This window comes from Pelophylax lessonae (assembly GCF_965119305.1).
Source record: "Pelophylax lessonae genome assembly, chromosome: 1".
NCBI classification, from domain to species: Eukaryota; Metazoa; Chordata; class Amphibia; order Anura; family Ranidae; genus Pelophylax; species Pelophylax lessonae.
The window spans coordinates 497,549,400-497,576,004 of NC_138768.1; the positions used below are offsets into that span (position 1 = coordinate 497,549,400).

Genomic DNA, 26,605 nt, shown 5'->3' on the forward strand with positions numbered 1-26,605 from the left:
CCCTGACGGGTCTTGTGGTGAACGCGGGCCCCTTTCTGTATGGTAAGATGGAGTCCCCCTCTATCCTATAACATGGCACAGATCCCCCTACTTTGAGTGTGATTTTATGTGCAAAAAGCCAGGAGGCTTGGTTTGGGAGCTAACAATCTAATTGTATACATGTTAAAGAGATTGTAATCAGTGGCAGTCTGGGAATCTTACTATGATAATAATAAAGTACCTACCAGTCAGAAGCCACGGACATGTAGACTGCCTTCCTAGTCAAAACTCCAGCTATAGCAGGCCTTCCGAACGGCCATGCGGTCCGCCAGGGCCGGTACCGCCAACCACGCCAAATCCCCATGCAGAGAAGGTGTTGTGTGCTCTGCAGCACACCGCTATTCGGTACAGGCCGCCGCCATTTTTTTTGCTAGATCGCACGAGCCGCCATTTTGGCGTAGCCTCGTGTCTCCAGCATGGGGGCGGCCATGTTTGAGGTGATCCAAACACCTCGTGGAGCTAGGGGAGGCGCCGGAAGGCGTGCAGAGGGGCGGAGCCGCCTCCTTTCTTCCTGGGCAGCCAGCCAAAAGACTTCCTGTTTGTGAAGACAGCGCTGTAACCTGTTGCAGTTAAACTCTGAGCATCAAGTGGTGAGCCTGGGGGTCTATCTCTCTCTCTCTCTCGATCGATAGGGATCCCTAGCAGGTAACACTAAGGGGCTTTTGTGGCGCTGGGGGTCTGAAAAAAAAAAAAAAAGTTTTTTTTTATTTAATTGAATTGTATTATCCGGGAAGTTACTGGAATAATCATGGACCCTGCCACACAAATTCCCCCACCTGTTTCGCTCGAGGGGGCCACCGGACCCGCCGGTGCACAGAGTATGGATGCATTTACAGCAGTTTTGGAGTCTTTGGTGGCTCGGGTGGAGGCAGCCTGTCAGGGACGGGGGTCAAGGAAGCGACCCCCGCCTACCCCTATATTATCTGACACCTCTGACTCAGATTCAGAGATGGTCACTGCAGCTGCAGGTCCTTCTGCAAGGGCTGTTACCTCAGGTAAAGCTCCCTCAGACAGTGAGGAGGACGTTCCTTCTCCCGCTAGAATTCAGGAAGAAGCATTGGTGGACGCACTAGTTGTGGCAGTGCGGGAAACCTTAAGACTTGAGGTTTTACCGGCAGATGCAACTGAAACAGAGATTCCCTTTGGTACTAACAAGCCCATCAAAACGGTGAAGGTTTTTCCTGTACCCAAGTGTTTTGGTAATAAAATTAAAGGAGAATGGGAGCATTCTAAGCGTACCTTTACGATTTCCAAGCGTATTGCTAGACGCTATCCATTTGAGGAATCCTTCATTAAGAAATGGACGGTACCACCAGTAGTGGATCCACCTATTTCCAGGCTGAATAAAGCCACGGTTATCCCAGTGGAGGACACTTCGTCCTTTAAGGATCCGGTGGATCGGAAGATGGAAGCAGAGTCCCGCACTATCTTCTCTCTGATAGGGTCAGCATTTAGACCAGTAATTGTTATTGGTCTAGTTTCCCAGACACTTACAGAATGGGCGAGATTGGTACGCCAAGACCTTAGGGGAAAAGATATTCCCCAGGAAACATCTGATTTGATGGAACAGATTATACAAGGGCTACAGTTTATCTGTGACGCAGCCTTGGACACTACTCCCCTATTAGGGCATGCATCTATGTCAGCGGTAATCCTCAGACGTGTGCTGTGGTTAAAATGCTGGTCAGCTGACCTAGGTTCCAAAAAGACCTTGACGAATCTCCCCTTTCAGGGGAATCGTCTATTTGGGGCCACCCTAGATGAAATTATTAAGGATGCCACTGGGGGCAAGAGCACTTTGCCACAGGCTGCTAAAGCTAAGGGACCTCGCAACAAGCGGTACGTACGCCCGGCTGGAACAAGCGGGAAAGGCAAGACTCCTCCAGGAGGGTTCAAGAAAGGCTGGTCGGACAAACAGAGGACCGACTCAGCCAAACCCGAAGCAAAGGATTACACAGCCTGAAGGTGCGCCCCCACCCGGGTTGAGGGTGGGGGGACGTTTTCACCGGTATTCAGGATATTAGATCGAGCATCGACTACCACTACCGGTGCGATTCTTCCCTTCCAACATTTAAGTACTACAGGGAGCGGTAGTCACCGTTCCCTGAATAGATCTTTTCCTTTACCTTTTCCTAAGATTAGTCTCTATTCTCCACAGGAATCGGATCTGGTTGACCAGACAGACCAAGAAGCCTCTAGCCGGTTGACTTCGGTCCCTGAGGTTCAACCAGAAAAGATCACCCTTCCTGATAGGAATCAGGTATCTGATAAATGTGTGGGAACAGAAAACGACCAGACTTTCTCGGATGGTCGGGGCCAGATAGCTCTAGGGACGCCTGGTTCAGATCCAGTCAGCGCCAGTGGTCCTAGAAATTCTAGGCTGGCCTCGTCAAGCCGGCCTGGCCGACTTGGACATGCTAGTCGCAGACGTTCCGTGGGAACTTCGTCTCAGGGAATGTCTGTGGTCTCAAGGACCAATTTACCATTGTGCTTTACAGTCGCTGGTTTTAAAGGCCTGGCCATTGAGACCCAAGTACTGAAGGACAGAGGGTTGTCAGCTTCAGTCATTCCTACCCTTATTAAAGCAAGGAAAGCGACTTCCAGCAAGGTCTATTATCACACACGGAAGACTTGTATTGCGTGGTGCGAATCTTTAGGATCTCCTCCACGTACCTATTCGGTGACTCGAATATTGGCTTTTTTGCAAAAAGGGGTTGAGCAGAAACTAGCCTTGAGCACCATCAAGGGTCAAGTTTCAGCATTAGCAATCTTCTTTCAGAAACCTTTAGCTACCAAGTCCTTGGTGCGGAATTTCATCCAGGGGGTGCGGCACCTGGCTCCACCAGTCCGCGCGCCCTTACCGCCCTGGGATCTTAATTTAGTTTTGTCGGTTCTACAGAAACCTCCCTTTGAAAACATCAGGGAGATTCCCTTGCTTGCTTTATCCCAGAAGGTGGCCTTCTTGGTGGCTATCACTTCTGCTCGCAGGGTGTCAGAACTGGCTGCATTATCATGCCAGTCCCCATACCTAGTGATTCATAGGGATAAGGTAGTACTTCATCCTAAGCCATCCTTTCTTCCTAAGGTGGTTTCAGATTTTCATCTGAATGAAGATATTGTACTACCTTCCTTGTGTCCTCAGCCCAATCATCATCGGGAACATGCGTTGCATTCCTTGGATGTGGTTCGGGCAATCAGGGTATACCTGAAAGCTACGGAATCATTCCGTAAGACGGATTCACTTTTTGTGATCACGGATGGCCCCAGAAAGGGGTTGCCTGCATCTGCCACGACCATTGCCAAATGAATTAGACAGACGGTGGTACAGGCTTATTCTATTAAGGGTCAGAGTCCTCCGTTCCCTGTTAGGGCGCACTCCACTCGAGCGCTCAGTACTTCCTGGGCCTTTCGCCATCAGGCGTCAGTGGTCCAGGTATGTAAGGCGGCCACCTGGTCGTCGGTACATACTTTTACAAAATTCTATAAAATTGATGTGATGGCATCGGCGGATGCCTCATTTGGCCGCAAGGTTTTGCAGGCCGCAATTTGAGGAGACCGGTGGTCTACCTCGAGGGTTTTTTTCTGTTTGAAAAATTTATTTTTGTTGAGTCTCATCATTAAGGATGAGCATTGTAAACTTCTAGTTGGCACCGGTTGGGCCTTCTAGATTGGGATTTGATTTCCATTTTCCCACCCCTCATTTGTGATACTGCTCTGGGACTTCCCGAAGGTGCTGTATCACCGAGGACTACGTCTGTCAATGAGCGATAGAGAAAAATGGATTTTTGTAAAATCTTACCGTAAAATCCTTTTCTCTTAGCTCATTGACAGACGTAGTCCCCGCCCCTCTGTTTTTGAGTTGGGTTGGGTTAAATTCTCTAAGCACTGCTTTTGTGACATAACTGATTTGCTGTGGCGGAGAGAGAGAGGATATACCCTCGGGGACTGCCCCTGGGGTGTGGCCAGAGCATTTTTATTTCCTGTCTAGTCCTGCTCCTGTGGAGGCAACATAACCCGAAGGTGCTGTATCACCGAGGACTACGTCTGTCAATGAGCTAAGAGAAAAGGATTTTACGGTAAGATTTTACAAAAATCCATTTATTCCTTATAAAGTGCAATATTCTAATAGAAAAAGAAGTGATTAAAAACGTCCATATAGCACATATAGGTGTTCTTTCTATGCTGCCTATTTCATATCTATGGCTGACATGGATGTTTTTATTCACTTATTTTTCTATTATAATATTGCACCTTATAAGGAATATTAACTCTTTTATCTAGATAAGCATTTATTATATTATTTACAGTATATAGCAGCTTAATTAAGAAAAAAAAAAGTTTTGGTATAAGGCTCGGTTCACATTTGTGCGATGCGGGAAGGCTGCGAATATGCAGCCTGTTCCCGCATCGCATCCGCACAAGAGGCAGTTCACACTGCCATGTGCGATACGCAGGGGGTGTCAATTAAATGTTAAGGACAACCCCAGTTTGATCGCATATCGCAGTGCGATCTGACAGTTTGCACAGAATCGGATCGTACAACTGTGAACCACTGTGTGGCGCGATCCGATCCTGAGGCGGCTCAAAAAATGCCTCATGTGCGAGTTTGCAAAGCGTATGGCTGAACTCGCATCCGCACATGAGATCACATGTAATTTAGGAGCAGTGCGCTCCGAATTACATGCGATCTCGCAAACCGCACAAGTGTGAACCGGCACGAAGTGCTGGTTCACACTACTGCGGGTGCGCTGGTTCGCATTTCACCCGCACAAGTCGCACATGACCCTTTTTTTCAGCCGCATCAGGATCGGATCGCACAGTGGTTCACACTTGTGCGATTCGATCCTGTGCGAACTGTCAGATCGCTCTGCGATATGCGATCAAACTGGGGGTGTCGTTAACATTTAATTGACACCCCCTGCGTATCGCATATGGCAGTGTAAACTGCCTCTTGTGCATATGCGATGCGGGAACAGGCTGCGAATTTGCAGCCTTCCCGCATCGCACAAGTGTGACCCGGCACTTACACTCTGTTTGCTCATTATTATTTTAAATAAATGAAAAAAAGGCATATTGAGTTTTTTTATTATTTTATCCGAATAATCGAAAAAATAATCGGCAACTAAACGATTATTAAAATAATCGTTAGTTGCAGCCCTAGTGCTTTGTGCTGAGCAGCTCCCTGTTCATTCGCAAACTAAAGCATAGTAAACGGTTTACTATGCTTCAGTTTTGGCCACAGGAGTCATCAGTAGTGATCCTTCACTTTGCCCATTCAAAAAAGTAAGGGTTTGGTAACTTAATATTATTGGCCCCTTCCCCTGCTCTTTCATCTCTTACCCCACAGCAGCCGGTGGGAGACTGGAATTGGAGGTAACATGAAGTGGAACCTAAACAGGAGGAAGCCGCATTTACTAGATGGGCTGGATTTCCTGCAACTACTGATTGCAGGAGGGAGAGGGGGAGAAGCTGGCTTTCAGCTGCTGCAAGAGGAAATTACAGCCGATAGGTTCTAGTAAATGCCCCAATTATCCAAATGTGACAGGGAGGCTGCATGGGGGGCCCCATAGCGACCTTTGAAAGACCTCAAGCTAATTTACCCTAACAATGAGTTTCAAGATATCAAAAACGTTTGTGTAGATTTGTGTATGAACTGTTCACTGTGAATGAATTTTTAGGGATCTTCGCAAAATTTTGAAGATAAAAAGCAAAGTGTAATGAGGATTTTTCAGGGTTGTCTTGAGTGATGTACCTGAGGAAGTGATGAAATCACAATGCCATTTGCTGAACGTAATAGTTCTTGGTAACCGGTATCATTTTATTAGTCAATGTGCCTAATGTATTTTGTTAAAAATCATGCTTTCATTTAAATTTATTGGATATGTCAAATATATCTGTATTGTAATGCTCCAATTTACCAACACAATATACTTCATCTCCAATAATGGAAGGAGAAATGAGTAATGCTGCATATTACATATATAATGTATATTATAATGCAATGCAATTCTTTTGCCTAAATGACACAATGTGTTGATAGATAAATTGCATTTTTATATGTATGTTCATGCTATTTAGTTGCAACATGCATGTTGTTTTTTTGTTATAAATGCAGAGTGCTGCCTTCTCGTGTCCTTCTAACTTTTAGTTCAATACTATTTTTGGTATTCTTTTTTTATTTTTTTATGGGCATGAACTGGGTGGACTTTTTTTTTCAACCAGATTACCTATGTAATACTGATTGACGGCAGGTATGTAGATGAGACTTCTGTCTTTCCAAATCCAAATGGTTTTGTTGGGTCCTGACTTGAAATTATTGCAAGTCAGTGGTTTAAGATGGTGAACAATAAAGAGATAACACCCCTCAGGCTAGTCAAAGTCCACGACTCAAGGTAGGTGCTGAACCTCGGCTCGCCACCAGGAGAAGCATAAAGGAAGAAAATGGTCGCACACCACCACGAAATCCAATGACGAAAAGTTCCTTTATTCACATAAGTGGTACAAGGTACAGCAGGATAGGATAGTGAATGCGTTTCACAAGTGCTTGTTCACTACCAAGTCCTACCCTGCTGTACCTTGTACCACTTATGTGAATAAAGCAACTTTTCGTCATTGGATTCCATGGTGGTGGGCAACCATTTTCTTCTTTAATGCTCAAGATGGTGGCCGTTGGTAAATACAGGCGGTTCCCAGGTTACAAACATCTGACTTACAAAAGGAAGGATACAACAGGAAGCGAGGAAATCTATCCCTAGGAAGGCAAATTATCTTCCTGTAAGTTATGGGAAAAAGGGGTCTCCACTGAAGCTTTATCACCAATCCTTGTTTCCACAAAAACCCAAAATTTTCAAAATCCAATTGTACAGGGACAAAGTGAGGTGAAATCTTCTGAACAGAGAAATATACAATGAAACAAATTTTACAGGGGTGTTAACCAATCCCTATGCTATCCAAAAAACTTTAAAAAACATTTTTTGAGTGGAGCTACACTTAAAAATGTACCTATTCCGTCTTGCATATAAATCCAACTTAAGAACAAACCTACAGAACCTATCTTGTTTTTAACCCGGGGCTTGCCTATAAAAGTGTCAGAAGATCAGCAGTGGTGGACTTGCCTCTTTTTCACTCATACATTAAAGGGTTTGCTGCAGAGTTACTGTGTACTGATGGACAAGGGGAGCATACTATTTTTTGTTTTTGATATTCGTTTTTTTGTACATCTTCTTTGAATATTAAAGCAACTCCGTCCAAAATCATGCATTTTACCATCTTTAGAGTCCGTCAGTGAAGCTTTGAAATCTTTAACTGCTTTTCTTCCTGTTGTCCTCTTTGTGCTTTTAAACTGCTTCCTTTTTTGTCTTTTTCCTAGTCATTGGCTTTTATCATGGTGAGCATTGGATTTATTTTCTCTGTGTTATTTCACATTGGAACTAAAGAAAAGAAAAGTTATGAACACCTTGTGGAAACTGAAGATAACGATGCTACCCAAGAGCATGCTACACTTCCCAGATCTCCAGAAACAGTGCTGTTATGGAAGCACTGGTTTCTGGAACCTTCTTTCTACCAGGTAAATAATGAAATCTTTTTCTGAATGGCAATGAAATTGGATATGTAGCAACCTCTTACCTCCGAGATGCTTAATAAGACCCCCAGGTAGTTTGGTAGGCAAACATTTCCTAGGGCTGAATTTTTGACTCTTAAGGTGGGGTGGAAGGAATAAGGTGCCAAACACTTGAGAAAGTTTTAAGTCTGTTAAGTGCAATAAATTTGGGGTGACATGTTAGGGCACAGGATACCCAGAAGCGACATGTAAAATGCAGACTCCAAGCTTCTATTCGGTCAATACAGTAGCAAGAGCCTTTAAAGCAGTAGTAAATTCAGCCGCCTGGTATGTAAATAAACATACAGTATTGGGGCAATCCGTGAAGTCACCATAATATACGTCACTGTATCAGCGCCGTATAAATATTAACACATACAGTGTCTTGAAAAAATATTCATACCCCTTGAAATTTTCTGCATTTTGTCATGTTACAACCAAAAATGTAAATTTATTTTCTCTGTCGCTCATTGACAGACGTAGTCCTCTTTGATTCTCATCAATAGGGTTATGCTGCCTCCGCAGGAGTAGGACTAGGCAGAAAGAAAAACGTTCTGGCTCCACCCTAGGGGCAGTCCCGGAGGGTATATCCTCCCTCTCTCTGCTACAGGATGTCAGTTTTTTTCTGTCTAGTCAGGAGTAAGGACCTAAGTTCCTTGCTGGGATCTTTTGGTCCTGGCAAGATTTTTTTAGAAAAAATATTTCTCTTGCGTCCTCCGACAGTCGCCGCCTCTTCATATTCGTCACAATGGGGTATTAGACTTTGCTCCGAAGGAGTAGCTAGGCAACAGAATATGTTAACATTAAAGCTTTTAACATATCCCACCCTCAAGGGGTGGTCCCCTCAGTCAATACCCTCCTACTTCCTGCAACCATATCCCAGTTTCAATGTCTAGCTTGTCAGGAGTGTCTGGCTCTCTCTGTGCTGGGGCTTTGTGCCTCAGACTCTTTCTTCTTTTTTGATTTTTTGTTTGAGTTTTCTCTCTACCTTTGCTTAACTGTTCTTTTTGTCAGCATTAGTTAGTTCTTCTGATGAAGAGGATCATGCGGGCTGGGTCTCGGGCTGATCCCCCTGGTCGCAGGTCGTGGGTCAGTGGCTTCCCAGCCTGCCATCGAGCGTTCAGCCAGGTAATGCTCCTGGCACAGTGAACGACCCATCCCTGTTCGGTGCAGGGATGATTGGTGAGGTGGCTACCTCACTGGACGCTGTGCGGTTTCTTAACCCTCATTTTGTGCGTCTTGTATGCGACTCTCCCTGCCTCATGTGCAGCGGCTTGTTCGCCTGTGCGGGTCCCCCACGCCATTGTGAGGTAAGTGTATCTATGTGGGGACCTGTCTGTCTGGGGGGGGGGTGTCAGTCTGGGACTGTGTAACCTGCCTCTGCTCTCACTGTTTGTCTCCCTATCACTCGGCTGCATGCTGTGGGCTGCAAGGGGGGGGGGGGGGGAGCTGTGTGACACTATGTGTGTCAGCTTTGTCAGTGTGAGAAGCTGTGTGCTGTGGGGCATGTTTTGTGGCATGTTTGGGCACTATGCAGCGATCGCTGCGGCGATCTACCATGTTTTTTATATATGGCTAAAATGTGTGCATTACTGTACTGTGGAGCGGCGGTTTCGGCGCCAAATGGCGCCATTTTGCCTACACTCGCTCCGGCGCATGTTCTACATGCATGGCGGCCATTTTCTTGTAGCCTCCCATAGGCTTTCATAGAGCGCCCTGGTCGCATCACTTCCTCTTCTCCTGGGTACACCGATCGAGGCAGCGGCGAGGGTCTCCTCAGGTTATATCCTTCTTATCCATTGCCTGTGTCAGTTTTATTGTCCCTGTGGGGGTCTCATTGTGCTTGTGTGTGGTGCGGTGGGCTGCGCTCGCCGCGCTTGTTAAAGGGGCAGTTAACCCTTTATTATCCGGCATTTGATATTGGGGCAATGGATTCTCAGGAGGGCAAATTTCCTACCGCTTTGGTGGATAGCCAGGGGACCGCTGTTTCCCCCCCAGGGGGGGATTTAGCCACTATTGTGGCTGGCCTTGCTGCTCAGGTGCAGATGCTGGTGGCTGCTCAATCTACTAAGACCCAGAGTTTCTCTTTCCTCTGATTCTGAGGTTGAAGGTGATGGGGCTGTTATGGCGGGGGTCTCCTTATCGGGGTCCTGCTCCTCCCTGGATCTAGTGGGGTCCGAGGTGGAGGCTGAAGTTGAAGGGGTTGATAATTCTCCCCCTGGCTCGCCTGAAGAGCTTGCAATCATGGATGACTATATTGCTTCCATAAAACAAACGCTGCGTTTGCAGGATGAAGTGTGTCCCCCAGCTGCCTTGGCGGCTTATGGGACGCAGAGAAAACGCAGGACACCGCAGGTTTTTCCCTGCAATGATGATTTTCAGCGCGCTGTTAAGGAACAATGGCGCAATCTACGCAAACCTTTTGCTGTGCCAAGTAGGTTCAAGCTGCGTTATCCTTTCTCGCCTTCCACTGATGAACGGTGGTGTGTGCCACCCCCGGTGGATCACGCAATTGCGGTTTTAAACAAATCCACTGCGATTCCTGCAGAGGATTCCCCAGTGTTCCGTGACGCCACGGATAGGAGATTGGAGTCTCTTGCCCGTCATACGTACTCTGTTACGGGTTCTATGCTTAAAGCTCTGTTTGCCTCTCTCATGGCGGCCCAGGCTGTCGCAAGTTGGACGCAGATGCTTAGGCGCGTCCTAGTGGCCGATTCGGCCTCGCCGGCGACCCTGGATATGGTGGATCAAATCCACCAGGGTGTCATGTATCTGTGTGATGCGGACTTGGACTTAGTCCCGTTGGCTGCACGTGTGCACAGCGTGGCGGTGTTGTCTCGCCGCCTGGTTTGGTTGAAATGTTGGTCGGTGGACCAATCTTCACGTAAGACCTTAGCCAATCTGCCTTATGATGGGTCTCGCCTTTTTGGGGAGTCCTTGGATGTGTTGATTAAGGGGATCACCGGAGGTAAGAGCACTCTCTTGCCCCATTTCCCCAAGGCTAAGGGGGCTTCTGGGAAGAAGCATGCTAATTTTTGGCCCCCTCAGGGGTCCTTTCGTGCCTTTCGGTCGCACTACAAGGGCAAACCGTTCAAAGGTCAAGGCTCTCAAAAGAAGCCCTGGTCTGGGAAACAGAAGTCCGGTCAGTCCGGATCCGCAGCCCATAACAGTGCGGCCTGAAGGGGCGCCCTCATCCAGTTTGGGGGTGGGGGGACGCTTGCTCGGTTTTCTTCAACCCTGGTTGGCCCGCGTGCGGGACAGATGGGTTCAGGAGATCGTTCGATCTGGTTACAAGATAGAGTTTCTCTCTCGGCCGGAGAGCAGATTTTTTCCCTCAAATCTTCAGCTGTCTCCGGAGCGTTTACGGGACCAGCACCTGGCGGTGCGGGACCTGAGGGCTCAGGGAGTGGTGGTTCCGGTGCCTCATCGGGACAGATTTCGGGGGTTTTATTCCAATCTGTTCACCGTGCCCAGGAAGGAGGGCAAGGTTCGTCCAATTCTGGACTTGAAGGCTCTGAACCGCTCTGTGCGGGTTCGCAAGTTCCGCATGGAATCCCTGCGGTCGGTGGTGGCTGCCCTGGTTCCGGGGGAATTCATGGCCTCCATCGATTTGAAGGATGCGTATCTTCACATCCCCATTTTCGAGGGTCACCAGCGGTACCTTCGATTCGCCATTGCGGAGGATCACTACCAGTTTCCTGGCGTTGTCGGCTCCGCGGGTTTTCACCAAGGTGCTTGCACCGGTTCTGGCATTATTGGGAGCCCAGGGCATTTCTGTCCTGGGGTATCTGGACGACATTCTGGTTTGGTCTGCTACCAGCCAGGGTCTGGAGAAGGACCTGTCTGTCACGATGCAAACTCTGCAGGAGTTTGGTTGGACGATAAATTTTCCAAAGTCGACACTGAGTCCGTCGGTTCGTCTTCCCTACCTGGGAATGATCCTGGACTCGGTGCAGGCGAAGGTCTTCCTACCGGAAGACAAACTCCGAACTCTTCAGGAGGAAGTCAGGTCCCTCAGGGACGTTTCGCTCTAGTCTCTGCGGACGTGCATGAGATGTCTGGGATTGATGGTCTCGGCCTTCGAGGCGTTTCCCTTCGCCCAGTTTCACACGCGGGGTCTCCAAGCGGAGATCCTGTCCATGTGGGACGGGCGACCTCAATCTCTGGATCTTCAAATCTCGTTGAGTCATCGCGCCAGAAGAGACCTTCTGTGGTGGCTCTAGTCCCCGATGGTGTCCGGGGGCAAGTCGTTTCGTCCTATCTCGTGGACGGTGATCACCACGGATGCCAGCCTGTCGGGCTGGGGTGGTGTTCTGGGCGTTCTGTCCGCCCAGGGAACTTGGTCGGAGGGGGGAGTCCTCCCTTCCGATCAACATTCTGGAATTGCGTGCGATAAATCTCTGTCTTCATCGCTGGACGGACCGGCTGCAGGGCTGCCCGGTTCGGGTGCAGACGGACAATGCCACGGCGGTGGCCTACATCAACCACTAAGGGGGCACCAGGAGTGCCCGAGCGGCTCGAGAAGTGGCCGACATTCTGACTTGGGCCGAGACTCATGTCCCGGCGATAACGGCGGTGCACATTCCGGGGGTGGAGAACTGGCAGGCGGACTATCTGAGTCGCTAGACCCTGGATCAGGGGGACTGGTCTCTCCACCCGGTTGTCTTCCAGATGTTGTGCGCGAAGTGGGGTCTTCCAGATGTGGACCTGTTCGCGTCTCGTCTCAACAACAAGGTGAGAAGGTTCGTGGCAAGGACGCGCGACCCTCGGGCAGACGCGTCGGACGCGTTAGTGGCCCAGTGGCATCAGTACAAGCTGATGTACGCGTTTCCACCGATTCAGTTGCTGTCCAGGCTCCTTCGCAGGTTACACTCGGAACGCAGCACTGTGATTCTTGTGGCACCGGACTGGCCTCGCCGGTCCTGGTACGCAGACCTCGTGAATCTGGCGGTCGACGCCCCGTGGCGTCTGCCTCTTCGAGACGATCTCCTGTCTCAAGGACCGATATACCATCCTGCTTTACAGTCGCTGGCTTTGACGGCCTGGCTGTTGAGACCGAGGTCCTGAAGGAGCAGGGTCTCTCCCCGGAGGTCGTTCATACCTTGATCAACGCGAGGAAGTCTTCCTCGGGGGAAGGTTTACTACCGTACTTGGAAAGCCTATTTTGCCTAGTGTGAGTCCAGGGGGTTTTCACCCCGCACGTACTCGGTTTCCCGAGTGCTGTCCTTCCTTCAAACAGGTGTCGATCAGCGTTTGGCGCTGGCTACGATAAAGGGTCAGGTGTCTGCGCTGGCCGTTCTGTTTCAACGTCCCGTGGCTTCCAACTCCTTGGTTGGCACTTTTGTTCAGGGAGTGCGGCATCTGGTTCCTCCTAGGAGGGATCCTCTGCCCCCTTGGGACTTGAATCTCGTTTTATCTGTGTTACAACGTGCTCCTTTTGAACAGATCAGGGAGATCTCGTTGTCTATGTTGTCCAAAAAGGTCGCCTTTTTGGTTGCGATCACTTCGGCTCGCAGAGTGTCGGAGCTGGCGGCTTTGTCCTGCAAATCTCCGTATCTGGTTATTCACTTGGATAAGGTGGTCTTGCGACCTAATCCTTCTTTTCTTCCGAAGCGAGTTTCGGAATTCCATCTTAATGAGGATATTGTCTTGCCTTCGCTGTGCGCGAAGCCTAAACATCGAAAGGAGGTGAGTCTACATTCTTTGGATGTTGTTCGGGCGATAAGGGTTTACCTTAAATCGACTGCGTCTTTTCGAAAGACGGACTCTTTGTTTGTTCTTCCAGAGGGTCCTCGGAAGGGCATGGCGGCGTCGGCCTCTACCATCGCCAAATGGATCAGGCAGACCATTGAACAGGCATATGCCTTGCGGGGGAAGGTTCCCCCTGTGCCTGTGAAGGCGCACTCTACTAGATCTCTGAGTACGTCTTGGGCCTGTCGTCATGGGGCTTCTGTAGCCCAGGTGTGTAAGGCGGCGACCTGGTCGACCGTGCACACTTTCACAAAATTCTACAAGGTAGATGTTCAGGCATCGGCGGATGCTTCCTTTGGCCGCTAGGTTCTTAGTGCGGCGGTTCCCTAGGGTCCCTTGTTGGGACCTCTGGCTGTTGGGATAGGTTTTTATCCCCTGGTTCTTTGTTTTTTCATGGGTTGTTGCTCCTGTTGAGCAATTTTTTTCCTGTTGCCCAGCTGGTTTCCTTCCTTTGGTAAGGTTCCTTTCTTTGATGCGGAGACTGCGTTGCCTTACGGCGCGGATGCGTTTCCCACCCCTCATGTTTGCACTGCTTTGGGACATCCCCATTGTGACGAATATGAAGAGGCGGCGACTGTCGGAGGACGTAAGAGAAAACGGAATTTTTGTAAAACCTTACCTGTAAAATTCCTTTCTCTGAGTCCTCCGACAGTCGCCGCCCCCGCCCCTCTTTGGGGTTTGGTTGTGTACTCTACTGCTATTCCGCTGAAACTGAGATATGGTTGCAGGAAGTAGGAGGGTATTGACTGAGGGGACCACCCCTTGAGGGTGGGATATGTTAAAAGCTTTAATGTTAACATATTCTGTTGCCTAGCTACTCCTTCGGAGCAAAGTCTAATACCCCATTGTGACGAATATGAAGAGGCGGCGACTGTCGGAGGACTCAGAGAAAGGAATTTTACAGGTAAGATTTTACAAAAATTCAGTTTTTTAGGTAGTTTCTCCAGTTTTTTTCCTGTGAGATCTTCAAGCAAATTACGCCGGATCTGGGCGACGGGCTGGATGTTGAGATCCAGTGGTCACCCCAGCCGGCCTAAGAGCACGCGCAGACCATAGCTCCGCGCTGGGTCGGCCGCGACACATTCAAGTAAGTATGCGGGACCGGGCGGCGGGCTGGATGTTGAGATCCAGTGGTCACCCCGGTTCAGCCTACGAGCGCGTGCAGACCATAGCTCCGCGCTGAGTCGGCCGCGACAGAGTCCCATTGAAGGGACTGACCTTGCGAGTAAAAGGTCTCGCTTGGACGCCAGGAACCAGAGAAGTCAAGGCGTCCGGATTGGTCAACAGCCCCCCACTTCGGTGGAGAGGGTACTGTGAAGAGAGGGTGCCTGTCGGTCGGTATGGTGAGTAAATGTTTCCCTTTCCTCTCTATGAGGCGTTTTGGGATGCGGGCCCCTCCATACATGGTCAGATTCTTTCTGACACTAAAAGTCCCCCTGGTAATGTTAGTTCACATATCCTCAGTGATAATGTGCTCGGTGGGCAGCGGACTTGGTTTGGGAGCTAACATTCTAAACCAGCAGGCTTGGTCTGTGACTGACTGCAGTATTATAGCATACATAGGAGGTATAAGCCTACCTTGACTGTAGTGGACCTCCCGCAGGTTGATAAGCCGCCATTAGCTTGGCATGCAGGTTGCTGTGCTGGGAAAACGCTACTTCAGCAATCCGCCGCCATTTTGCTGTAGACCAGGTACACGAGCGTCCGCAGGTCACGACGGCCGCCATTTTTTTGGAGTCTTTTGTCTCCCGCATGGGGGCGGCCATGTTTGAAGTGCCCAGCTAACCTCGAGGAGCAGCTGGGAACGCCGGAAGGCGTACACAGGGGTCGGAGCCACTTCCTTCTACCCGGGAAAACGAGCACAGTACTTCCCAGTCTGCACAAGACAAACGCTGACTGCAGTTGATAGGAAACTTCTCTGCATCGGGTGGTGAGCCTTTGGGGTCCCTCTCTCTCTCTGTGGGGGTCAAGAAGCAGGTACACTGAGGGGTGCTATTGCGCTGGGGGGATACAGATAAAAAAAAAAAAGAGAATTTTTTTTCTGGCAAGTGTCCTGGATTAAACATGGACCCTGCCACACATGTATCTCCACCTGATCCCCTCGAGGTGTCTGCAGGATCCTCCAGCACCCCGCTTACTATTGAATCATTGTCAGCTATTATGGAGACCTTTGTATCCCGGGTGGAAGTGGCTTGTCAGGGACAGGGCGCAAGAAAGCGACCCCCGCCTACCCCCATTTTATTCAGAAACTTCGGATTCAGAATCTGAGCCTATTCCTGCAGTTGCAGGTACCTCATCTGGGATTGGTGTCTCGGGTACTGTCTCTTCAGACAGTGAGGAGGATGTTTCGGCATCAGCCATAGCCCGAGAGGAAGCGTTGGTAAACGCACTAATTGTATCTGTCCAAGAAACCTTAAGATTACAGGGTACACCGTTGGAAGTAGCAGAGACTGAAATTCCCTTTGGTACTAAAAAACGCATCAAAGTGGCGAAGGTATTTCCATTGCCCAAATGTTTTGGCAATCCGATCAAAGAAGAATGGAGTCTGCCAAAACGCACTTCTGCTATTTCCAAACGCATTAGCAGGCGTTATCCGTTTGAGGAAGCCCTCATTAAGAAATGGACAGAACCACCGGTGGTGGATTCACCAATTTCTAGATTAAATAAAGCCACGGTCATTCCATTGGAAGACGCTCCGTCTTTTAAGGATCCGGTGGATCGCAAGATAGAAGCTATGTCTCGCGCCATGTTTTCCTTAATTGGATCAGCTTTCAGACCAATAATTGCTATCGGGCTGGTTTCGCAGACTGTAACTGAATGGACCAAGTGGTTACGCCGGGACTTAGAAGAGGTCCCTCAGGCGGTATCAGATTTGTTGGAACAGATGATACAGGGGTTACAGTTTGTGTGTGACGCGGCGTTAGACGCCACTCCATTATTGGCGCGAGCATCAGTTTCAGCAGTGGTTCTCAGGCGTACACTGTGGCTAAAATGTTGGTCAGCTGACCAAGGTTCCAAAAAAGCATTGGCTAATCTCCCTTTTTTAGGAGAACGCTTATTCGGAGCCAACTTAGATGAGATTATTAAGGATCTCACGGGAGGAAAGAGCACTTTTTTACCGCAAAGTGCTAAGGGTAAAGGACCTCGTCAAAGACGGGGGCCCTCTTTCTCCGCTCATAAAAATTTTTTTTCGTCCCACGGGTGAGAAAACTAAGTCCTCCAAAGCTCCTTCGGGAGTTTTCAAGGGACGTTGGTCGGGCAAGCAAAAGTCCGACTCGTCCAGACCTGAAGACAAGACTACTAAAGCCTGAAGGTGCGCCCCCACCCATAACTGGGGTGGGGGGACGTCTTTGCCGGTTCTCGGATCCATGGCTTTCCAGAATCCCGGACAAATGGGTTTGCGAAGTCATAAGGTCAGGGTACAAGATCGAGTTTCGATCTCTCCCACCGGCGCGATTCTTCCCTTCCAATATCCGACTATTCCCGGATCGTTTAGAAGATCTGCGGAGAGCAGTCACGGATTTACTACAACAAGGAGTGGCAGTCCACGTTCCTTGGGCAGAACGCTTTCAAGGGTTTTATTCAAACCTATTTACAATACCCAGGAAGGAGGGCAAGGTGCGTCCAATTCTGGACTTAAGGGCACTCAATTCCTTTGTCAACATAAGAAGATTCAGGATGGAGTCCATTCGCACAGTAGCGGCCTCCCTGCATCAGGGGGATTTTCTGGCGTCCATAGACATCAAGGACGCCTATCTTCACATTCCCATTTACGCAGGACATAAGCGGTTTCTACGTTTTTCCGTAGAAGAGAACCACTATCGGTTTGCGGCGTTACCTTTCGGTCTCGCCACAGCTCCTCGGGTCTTCGCGAAGGTGTTGGCCCCAATGTTGGCACTACTGCGGCAACGAGGCATATCTGTTCTAGGTTACCTAGACGATCTTCTGCTTCATGCAGAGTCTCCACAGACCCTGCTACAAAACCTAGAGATTACTATGATCTCTTTACAGGAATTCGGATGGTTGGTGAACCGGCAAAAGTCATTTCTGGTTCCCACCCGGAGGCTCGAATATCTGGGTCTAATTCTAGACACATTCAGGGCAAGAGTATTCCTTCCGGTAGGGAAACTCCGGAAGATTCAATCAGCAATTCAGTTGTTACTATCCAACAGCTGGTCTTCTCTTCGGACTTGCATGAGGGTCCTGGGGTTGATGGTGGCTTCCTTCGAAGCAGTCCCATTTGCCCAGTCCCATACCCGAATTCTTCAGGAAGAGATTCTTCTCAAATGGAATCTGAATCTGGAATCCCTGGACAATCTGATCCGATTGAGCGAACAGACCAGGGAGTCTCTGGTCTGGTGGCTTCGATCTCCGATGCTCAGCCAGGGGAAGTCATTTCTGCCAATATATTGGACGATTGTGACCACGGATGCCAGTCTATCCGGATGGGGAGGAATTCTCGGTCAATTATCCGTCCAGGGACTTTGGTCCCTGGAAGAATCCAGGTTACCGATAAATGTATTGGAACTAAGAGTGATCAGACTTTGTCTGATTCACTGGACCGAGCAGCTCCAGGGCAGCCCGGTTCGGATCCAGTCGGACAACGCCACGGCCGTGGCTTATGTCAATCACCAAGGGGGCACCAAGAGTGTCCGGGCGGCCAGGGAAGTGGCTTGCATTCTTCGCTGGGCGGAACGGTTTGTTCCAGCTATCTCTGCGGTGTTCATTCCGGGGGTGGAGAATTGGCAGGCAGATTATCTCAGCCGTCAGACTCTGGATCAGGGGGAATGGTCCCTCCATCCAGAAGTTTTCCACCAGTTGTGCCTACGTTGGGGCACCCCGGATGTGGATCTGTTAGCATCTCGATTCAACAGGAAAGTACAGAGATTTGTGGCTCGCTCCCGCGATCCTCTAGCAGAGACCGCAGACGCACTGGTCGCCCCGTGGGGACAATACCAGCTAATGTATGCCTTCCCTCCTCTCAGGTTACTGCCAAGACTTCTTCGCAGAATAGAGGGGGAAGGAATTCCAGTAATCCTGGTAGCTCCGGACTGGCCTCGTCGAGCTTGGTACGCCGACTTGGTCAGGCTGGTAGCGGACGTCCCGTGGCGACTTCCTCTCAGGGAAGACCTACTGTCTCAGGGACCGATCTTCCATCCTGCTTTACGATCGCTGGCTTTAACGGCCTGGCTATTGAGACCCAGGTGCTGAAGGACAAGGGATTGTCAGCTTCAGTTATTCCTACTCTAGTTAAAGCAAGGAAAGCGACTTCCAGAAAGATTTATCATCGCACATGGAAGTCCTACATTGCATGGTGTGAACCTCTGGGGTTCCACCCACATTCTTATTCGGTTAGTCGAATATTAGCTTTTCTGCAACAAGGGGTTGAGCAGAAACTGGCCTTGAGCACTATCAAGGGTCAGGTCTCAGCATTAGCCATCTTCTTTCAGAAACCTTTGGCTACTCATTCCTTGGTGCGGAATTTCATCCAGGGGGTGCGACATCTGGCTCCGCCAGTGCGCGCGCCGTTACCACCCTGGGATCTTAATTTAGTATTGTCGGTTCTTCAGAAACCTCCCTTTGAAGATATTAGGGAGATTCCTTTTACCTACGTTGTCCCAGAAGGTGGCCTTCTTGGTGGCTATCACTTCTGCACGCAGGGTGTTAGAACTGGCTGCATTATCTTGTCGTTCCCCATATCTGGTGGTTCATAGAGATAAGGTGGTTCTTCGTCCGAATCCATCCTTCCTACCAAAAGTGGTTTCAGAATTTCATCTGAATGAAGAAATTGTATTAACTTCCCTGTGTCCTAAGCCCAGTCATCCTCTGGAGTTTGCTTTACACTCCTTGGATGTGGTCCGGGCGATCAGGGTATACTTGAAAACGACAGACTCGTTTCGCAAGACGGATTCACTTTTTGTGGTCCCGGATGGACCCAAAAAGGGGTTGCCTGCATCTGCCGTGACTATTTCCAAATGGATCAGACAGACTGTGGTACAGGCTTATTCTATTAAGGGTCGGGAGCCCCCGTTCCCTGTTAAGGCGCATTCCACTCGGGCGCTTAGTGCGTCATGGGCCTTTCGCCATCAGGCGTCAGTGGTCCAGGTATGCAAGGCGGCTACCTGGTCGTCGGTGCATACCTTTACAAAACATTATAAAGTTGATGTAATGGCATCGTCTGATGCCTCGTTTGGCCGCAAGGTTTTGCAGGCCGCAATTTGAGGAGACCAGTGGTCTACCTCGAGGGTTTTTTTCCGTTGGAATTTTTATTTTGAGTCTCATTCTTTGTTTATAATGAGCCTTTAAACTTCTAGTTGGCACCGGTTGGGCCTTCTAGATTGGATTTGATTTCTGTCAATCCCACCCCTCATTTGTGGCACTGCTTTGGGACGTCCCTATTGATGAGAATCAAGGATTACTACGTCTGTCAATGAGCGACAGAGAAAATTGGATTTTTGTAAGATCTTACCGTAAAATCCTTTTCTCTTAGCTCATTGACAGACGTAGTACCCGCCCCTCTATCATTGAGTTGGGTTAAATTCTCTGACACTGCTTTGTGACATAACTGACATCCTGTAGCAGAGAGAGGGAGGATATACCCTCCGGGACTGCCCCTAGGGTGGAGCCAGAACGTTTTTCTTTCTGCCTAGTCCTACTCCTGCGGAGGCAGCATAACCCTATTGATGAGAATCAAAGAGGACTACGTCTGTCAATGAGCTAAGAGAAAAGGATTTTACGGTAAGATCTTACAAAAATCCAATTTTATCTGATCAATACTTATAAAACCACCTTTTGCTGCCATTATAGCTACAAGTCTTTTTAGGTATGTTTTTACCAGCTTTGCACATCTAGAGTGAAATTTTTGCCCATTCTTTGCAAAATCGCTCAAGCGCTGCAAGATTGCATGGAGAGCATCTATGAACAGAAATTTTGAAGTCTTGCCGCAGATTCTCAATTGGATTTAGGTATGGACTTTGACTGGTCCATTTTAGCACATTAATATGCTTTGATCTAAAACATTCTATTTGTAGCTCTGCCTGTAATGTTTAGGGTTGTGTTCCTGTTGGAAGGTGAACCTCCACCCCAGTCTCAAGTCTTTTTTTTTTGCAGACTCTTAACAGGTTTTCTTCTAAGATTGCCCTTTATTTGGCTCCATTCATCTTCCCATCAACTGACTAGCTTCCCTGTCCATGCTGAAGAAAAGCATTCCCACAACATGCTGCCACCACCATATTTCACAGTGGGGATGGCGTGTTTTGGGTGATATGCAATGTTAGTTTTCTGCCACACATAGCGTTTTTCTTTTAGGCCAAAAGTTCAATTTTGGTCTCGTCTGACCAGAGCACCTACTTCCACGTTGGCTGTGCCCCACATGGCTTCTCGCAAATGGGACGACTTATGGCTTTCTTTAAACAATGGCTTTCTTTTTGTCACTCTTTCATAAAAGCCAGATTTGTGGAGTGCATGACTAATAGTTGTCCTGTGGACAGATTCTCCCCCACTGGAGAAGCTGAAGAGATCCACAGTTCTGAGTTACCATGGGCCTCTTAGCTGATTCTGATTAATGCTCTCCCGGCCTGTCAGTTTAGGTGGACAGCCATGTCTTGTTTTGCAGTTCTTCCATACTCTTTCCGTTTTCGAATGATGGATAAAACAGTGCTCCCTGAGATGTTCAAAGCTTGGGATATTTTTTTAGAACCTAACCCCGCTTTAAACTTCTCCACAACGTAGACCCTTCTGGTGTGTTCCTTGGCCTTCATGATGCTGTTTGTTCATTAAAATTCTCTAAAAAAAAAAAAACCTGAGGGCTTCACAGAACAGCTGTATTTATATTGAGAGTAAATTACACAGGCAGACTCTATTTACTAATTGGGTTACTTCTGAAGGCAATTGGTTCCACTAGATTTTAGTTGGGGTTGGCTCAGTTCACATTGGTGCGATGCGGGATCCCTGCGAATCCACTGCATTTCCACATCGCACTCGACTCGCAGGCAGTTCACACTGCCATTTGCAAACCACTGGGAGTGACAGGAATCGGATCGCAAATGCGATGCAAATTCAGCCATACAATCTGTATGGCTGAATTTTTATCGCACAGACATTGCATGTGATTTGCACAAAGTGCGGTGACAATCACATGCAATGTCTTGGCAGCGCTACAGTGTGAACCAGCCATAACAGAGTAAAGGGGGCTGAATACAAATGCAATCCACACTATTCACATATTTGTAAATCTTTTGAAACTATTTGTTTTCCTTCCACTTCACTGATGTACCACGCACATAAAATCCCAATAAAACATATTAACGTTTTTGGTTGTAACATGTCAAAATGTGGAAAATTTCAAGGGGTATGAATACTTTTTTAAGGCACGGTTTTGGGCTTACTTTCATTTCTTCAGATGCCTGCAGAAGCCGGTGCCATATTGGCTCCTCTCTTCGGCTTCCAGCACGATATGGCTTTTGCCTGCCTTCTAGGCTGCTGAACTGTAATCTCGCGCATGCTCGGTAAGATTTAGCAAAGCTTCAGGAACTCGACCAAGCATCAGCACGCTTGCAATCACACAGGCCCTTGCACTACATGGTAAATCTAAAGAAGGTTGCGTAAGAATTTGCTTAAAAGAAAAATAAAATTTTATGTAGAGCCAGCTTTAGTCATAGTTCCTCTACAACTATGCCCATAGAGGTGAAATGCCTCCTGAAGGAGTGGAGTCTTATGGAGCAGTGGATTTTGTATGGGATCTGCTAAAAGTGGACAACACTTATGCACTATCCACTGGCAGTAGCTTGTACCCAGCTCTCAGTCACTCTAAAGGAAATTACTTAATTCAGTAGATAATCCAGCAAAGTGGCCTAAAAACTCTTCCAGGCCACAGACACTTGCCTCTCATACAGCCTTAAGTCTCACCCCAGGCGGGAGGCACAAATCTTTTGGCCACAGCCTTGTCGCTCGATAAATGCCCAGGAGGGTGAGCGTGCTTCTGAAAAGTCACCTCATATATATGTAAAGTACTCCCAAAAGTGAGTACACCCCTCACATTTTTGTAAATATTTTATTATTTTTTTTCATGCGACAACACTGAAGAAATGACACTTTGCTATAATGTAAAGTATTTGCTATAATGTAAAGTAGTCAGTGTATAGCTAGTGTAACGGTGTAAATTTGCTGCCCCCCTCAAAATGAACTCCACACACAGCCGTTAATGTCTAAACCACTGGCAACAAAAGGGAGTACACCGCTAAGTGAAATGTGTCCAAATTGGGCCCAAAGTTTTCCAGCACTGCCTTAACTCTCTTGGGCACGGAGTTCAACAGAGCTTCACAGGTTGCCACTGGAGTCCTCTTCCACTCCTCCATGATGACATCACGGAGCTGATGGATGTTAGACCTTGCGCTCCCTCATCTTCCGTTTGAGGATGCCCCACAGATGCTCAATTGGGTTTAGGTCTGGAGACATGCTTGGCCAGTCCATCACCTTTTACCCTCAGCTTCTTTAGCAAAGCATTATTCTTCTTGGAGGTGTGTTTGGGGTCGTTATATTGGAATACTGCCCTGCGGCTCTGTCTCCGAAGAGAGGGGGAAATCATGCCCAGTATGTCACAGTACACATTGGCATTCACGTTTCCCTCAATGAACTGTAGCTCCCCAGTGCCGGCAGCACTTAGGCAGGCCCAGACCATGACACTCCCACCACCATGCTTGACTGTAGGCAAGACACACTTGTCTTTGTACTCCTCACCTGATTGGCCCCACACACGCTTGACACCATCTGAACCAAATACGTTTATCTTGGTCTCATCAGACCACATGGCATGGTTCCAGTAATCCATTTCCTTAGTCTGCTTGTCTTCAGCAAACTTTTCACGGACTTGTGCATCATCTTTAGAAGAGGCTTCCTTCTAGGGCAATAGCCATGCCAATCAATTTTATGCAGTTCCTCAGAGTTCTTTGCCATGAGGTGCCATGTTGAGCTTCCAGTGATCAGTGAGAGTGATGACACTAAATTGAACACACCTGCTCCTCATTCACACCTGAGACCTTGTAACACTAATGAATCACATGACATCGGGGAGGAAAAATGGCTAATTGGGTCCTATTTGGACACTTTCACTTACGGGTGTACTCACTATTGTTGCCAGCGGTTTAGACATTATTGGCTGTGTGAGTTATTTTGAAGGGACAGCAGATTTACACTGTTATACAAGCTGTACACTCACTACTTTACATTGTAGCAAAGTGTAATTTCTTCAGTGTTGTCACATGAAGACCTAATCTATTTACAAAAGTGTGAGGGGTGGAATCACTTTTCTGGGATACTTTATATACTTCCCCAGCGTGAATCAATGGTAGCAAACCTTATGGTTGTCCAGGGATACATAAATAGTAATAACTCAGAATTTTGTATCTTGCTTTTTTGCAAGGGATACTCCAGTGGCAGGCAGAAGCAAACCATAAAACGGAACTGGAACAATCCATGCTTAGGCTCCACAAATGTTGGTTAGATATACTACTCCTTAAGGCAGGGTCCCTACAGATAGAACCTTTCCTGACCGCTTCTTATATTGTCCTTTCCTGACCTCTTCTTATATTGTCCTTTCCTGACCTCTTTTTATATTGTACTTTATCGGAGTTGTGATTTTACAGGTGGCCGTTTTGTACATGTGCACACGTCTCATTGTAAACCTGTCTCAGGCATATATAGCGGTGTACCTGACCAACTCATTGCACCTTCCAAAGGTAAACTACCATTTTTATTATATGTTCATTTTCTGCTGTTTAATTTTTCATCTTTTACCCCATTCAATAAAGAGGTTATTTGTGTGTTGTAATGCCAATAACCCATAGAAACCAATCAAATGTACTTTGATGATTTTATCAAGTACAGAAAGGATTATGGTTTGCTGGTAGCTTTGGATTACGGTAGTTAAAGAGCAGTTCTAGGCAAATGTGAAACCAATCAGTAAGTCAATTATTTCACTTTTGTTGAAAAAAACAAACAAATCCCCCTCTGGATGATCTATGTACATTGCAAGGACTGTAACAAGTCTGGTCCTACCTGATTCTTTTCTGGATCCTGATTTTAAATGAGTGACTAATTCATTTTATTTAGCTTGTGCACTTTCATTGTTCTGATGAAAAAAGTTGCAGTATCTACATCATTTTAGAAGTGATTAACTTTGGGGTTCTAAGAGTAGTACCTGTAGTAACTTTGGGGTTCTGAGAATAGTACCTGTAGTAAATTGGAAAACCGGGAGTAATACCTGTTGCAATTTGGAATACCGCAGTATTGAATCTAAGCAATGGTTATTGATTTGGAGTACTGGGTACTTGAAGTGCTGAGTAGTGACTTGGAGTAAGACTAATACGTGGGTACTAAGTAGCGACTTGGGTTCTAGGAGTTTCTTACAGTAACTTTTTTTTTTTATTCATTATTAAATGCAATGACAAAGGAAAAAGATACATAAACAAAATAACAGTCCTCCATTCCCCAACTGGCATAGTGTAGGTATATTATAAACCATCTTATACCATCTTATACCATAGACCCCCTTAGATCAATTAGGAATAAACAAAGTAGGTGGAAGAAAAGGAAAAAAAAAAAGGAAAAAAAAGAAATTTTTCATACGTCAGTGAGCCATATATCAAGTTAGTGTAGAAAAAAATAAATAAAAATATCATATGTGTTCAAATAAATCGGTGTGCAGAATAACATAGTTGGTGTTGAGAGAAAAAAAAAATGTATTCACATATGTATCTTCCCCTCTATCCATACTTGTTGGGGTGTCTTAACCAAGATAGATCTTTAAATATTACCAAAGCCTTAGGGGCAGGTACGAGATGAACGAAAGAGAAAAATAAAAAAAACCCCAGGTACAAACTTCGCCCACGAGTCTCCCTGTGTCTCATCTCTCCCATGGGACGGGGCCTCCATACGCTATGTTTGATATAGGGAAGCGTGGGGGGCCAGCCCTCCCGTTTCCTGTTGATATGCATCTGTACCCATGTAATGGACCCAAGGTAACCAACGTAATCTAGTCTGCTCTTCTGTATTCCTCAATGCGGCAGTCAGATCTTCCATTTTATGGATCTCATTTACCTTTTGAGTACCAAAGCTTGATTGGTGGTGGCACTTTTTTTTTTTTTTTTTTTTTTTTAATTGTAATTTTTATTGAGAATATAAACAAAGATAAGGAACTTACAAGGGGTAGGGAACCCCTAAAGAAATAAAAACAATAACATTGCAAAGCAGTTCAAAATAGTCCCAGTTGGAATATGCAGGTACTAAGGGACGTAGTAAAAAAATAAATATTACATTACACACCACATGCTCTAAATGACAAGAAAGCAGATACCATAGAGAGAGACCTCAATCAGCAGAGTACACAATACATTCATGTAAGGATAGAATCCTGAAGGTCCCAGTCAGCCCATATAACATTAAACTGTGAGATTTCATAGTTATAGTTACATAATATAAAGGTGAGGTTGAATAAAGAAAATAGTCCATCCAGTTCAACCTGTGTAGGTGTGTGTGGCTGTAATCATCTAACATAGCCCTTAATGTTCTGATCCTTGAGATGCACGTCCAATAGTCTTTTGAAAGCCACCATACTACCCGCAGAAACCACCTCTTGTGGTAGACAATTCCCCAATCTTGTAGCCCTAACAGTAAAGAACCCTCCTCGTTGCCTAAGGTTAAAACGCTTCTCTAATCGCATTGTATGTCCTCGAGTCCTCATGCAATTCCTTCGAATGAACAGCTTTTTTTCTAAGCTGAGATCCCCATTAAGATATTTATAAATTGCTATCATGTACCCCCTCAGACGTCTCTTCTCCAGGGAGAATAAATCGAGCGATTGCAGCCGCTCTTCATAGTTAAGGTCCTCCAATCCCCTAATTAGTTTAGTTGCCCTTCTCTGGACTCTCTCCAGCTCCAACACATCCCTCCTGAGGACTGGCGACCAGAACTGGACAGAATACTCCAGATGCGGTCGGACCAGAGTTTTATAAAGTGGAAGGATTATAGTCTTATCTCTGGAATACAGCCCTTTCTTTATGCATGCTAATTGTCTGCTAGCTTTGGCAGCTGCCGCTTGACATTGCATGCTGTTGCCTAATCTATCATCAACCAAGACTCCCAGATCATTCTCCATTTTTGATTCCCCCAAGGGTTCCCCTCCTAATGTGTATTGTGTTTTTGTTTTTAGTCCAAGTG

At 47.3% G+C, this 26,605-nt stretch overlaps 1 protein-coding gene across 2 annotated transcripts in view; it reads left to right on the plus strand.

Moving 5' to 3' along the window:
* Window positions 1-26,605, plus strand: part of MFSD12 (major facilitator superfamily domain containing 12) — a 388,387-nt gene that overhangs the window by 152,098 nt on the left and 209,684 nt on the right. For both annotated transcript variants that reach the window (XM_082275559.1, XM_082275560.1), the window contains exons 4-5: window positions 7,409-7,606; window positions 24,034-24,126. In XM_082275559.1, coding sequence (XP_082131685.1) covers window positions 7,409-7,606; window positions 24,034-24,126 — 291 coding nt within the window. The remainder of the gene's footprint in view (window positions 1-7,408; window positions 7,607-24,033; window positions 24,127-26,605) is intronic.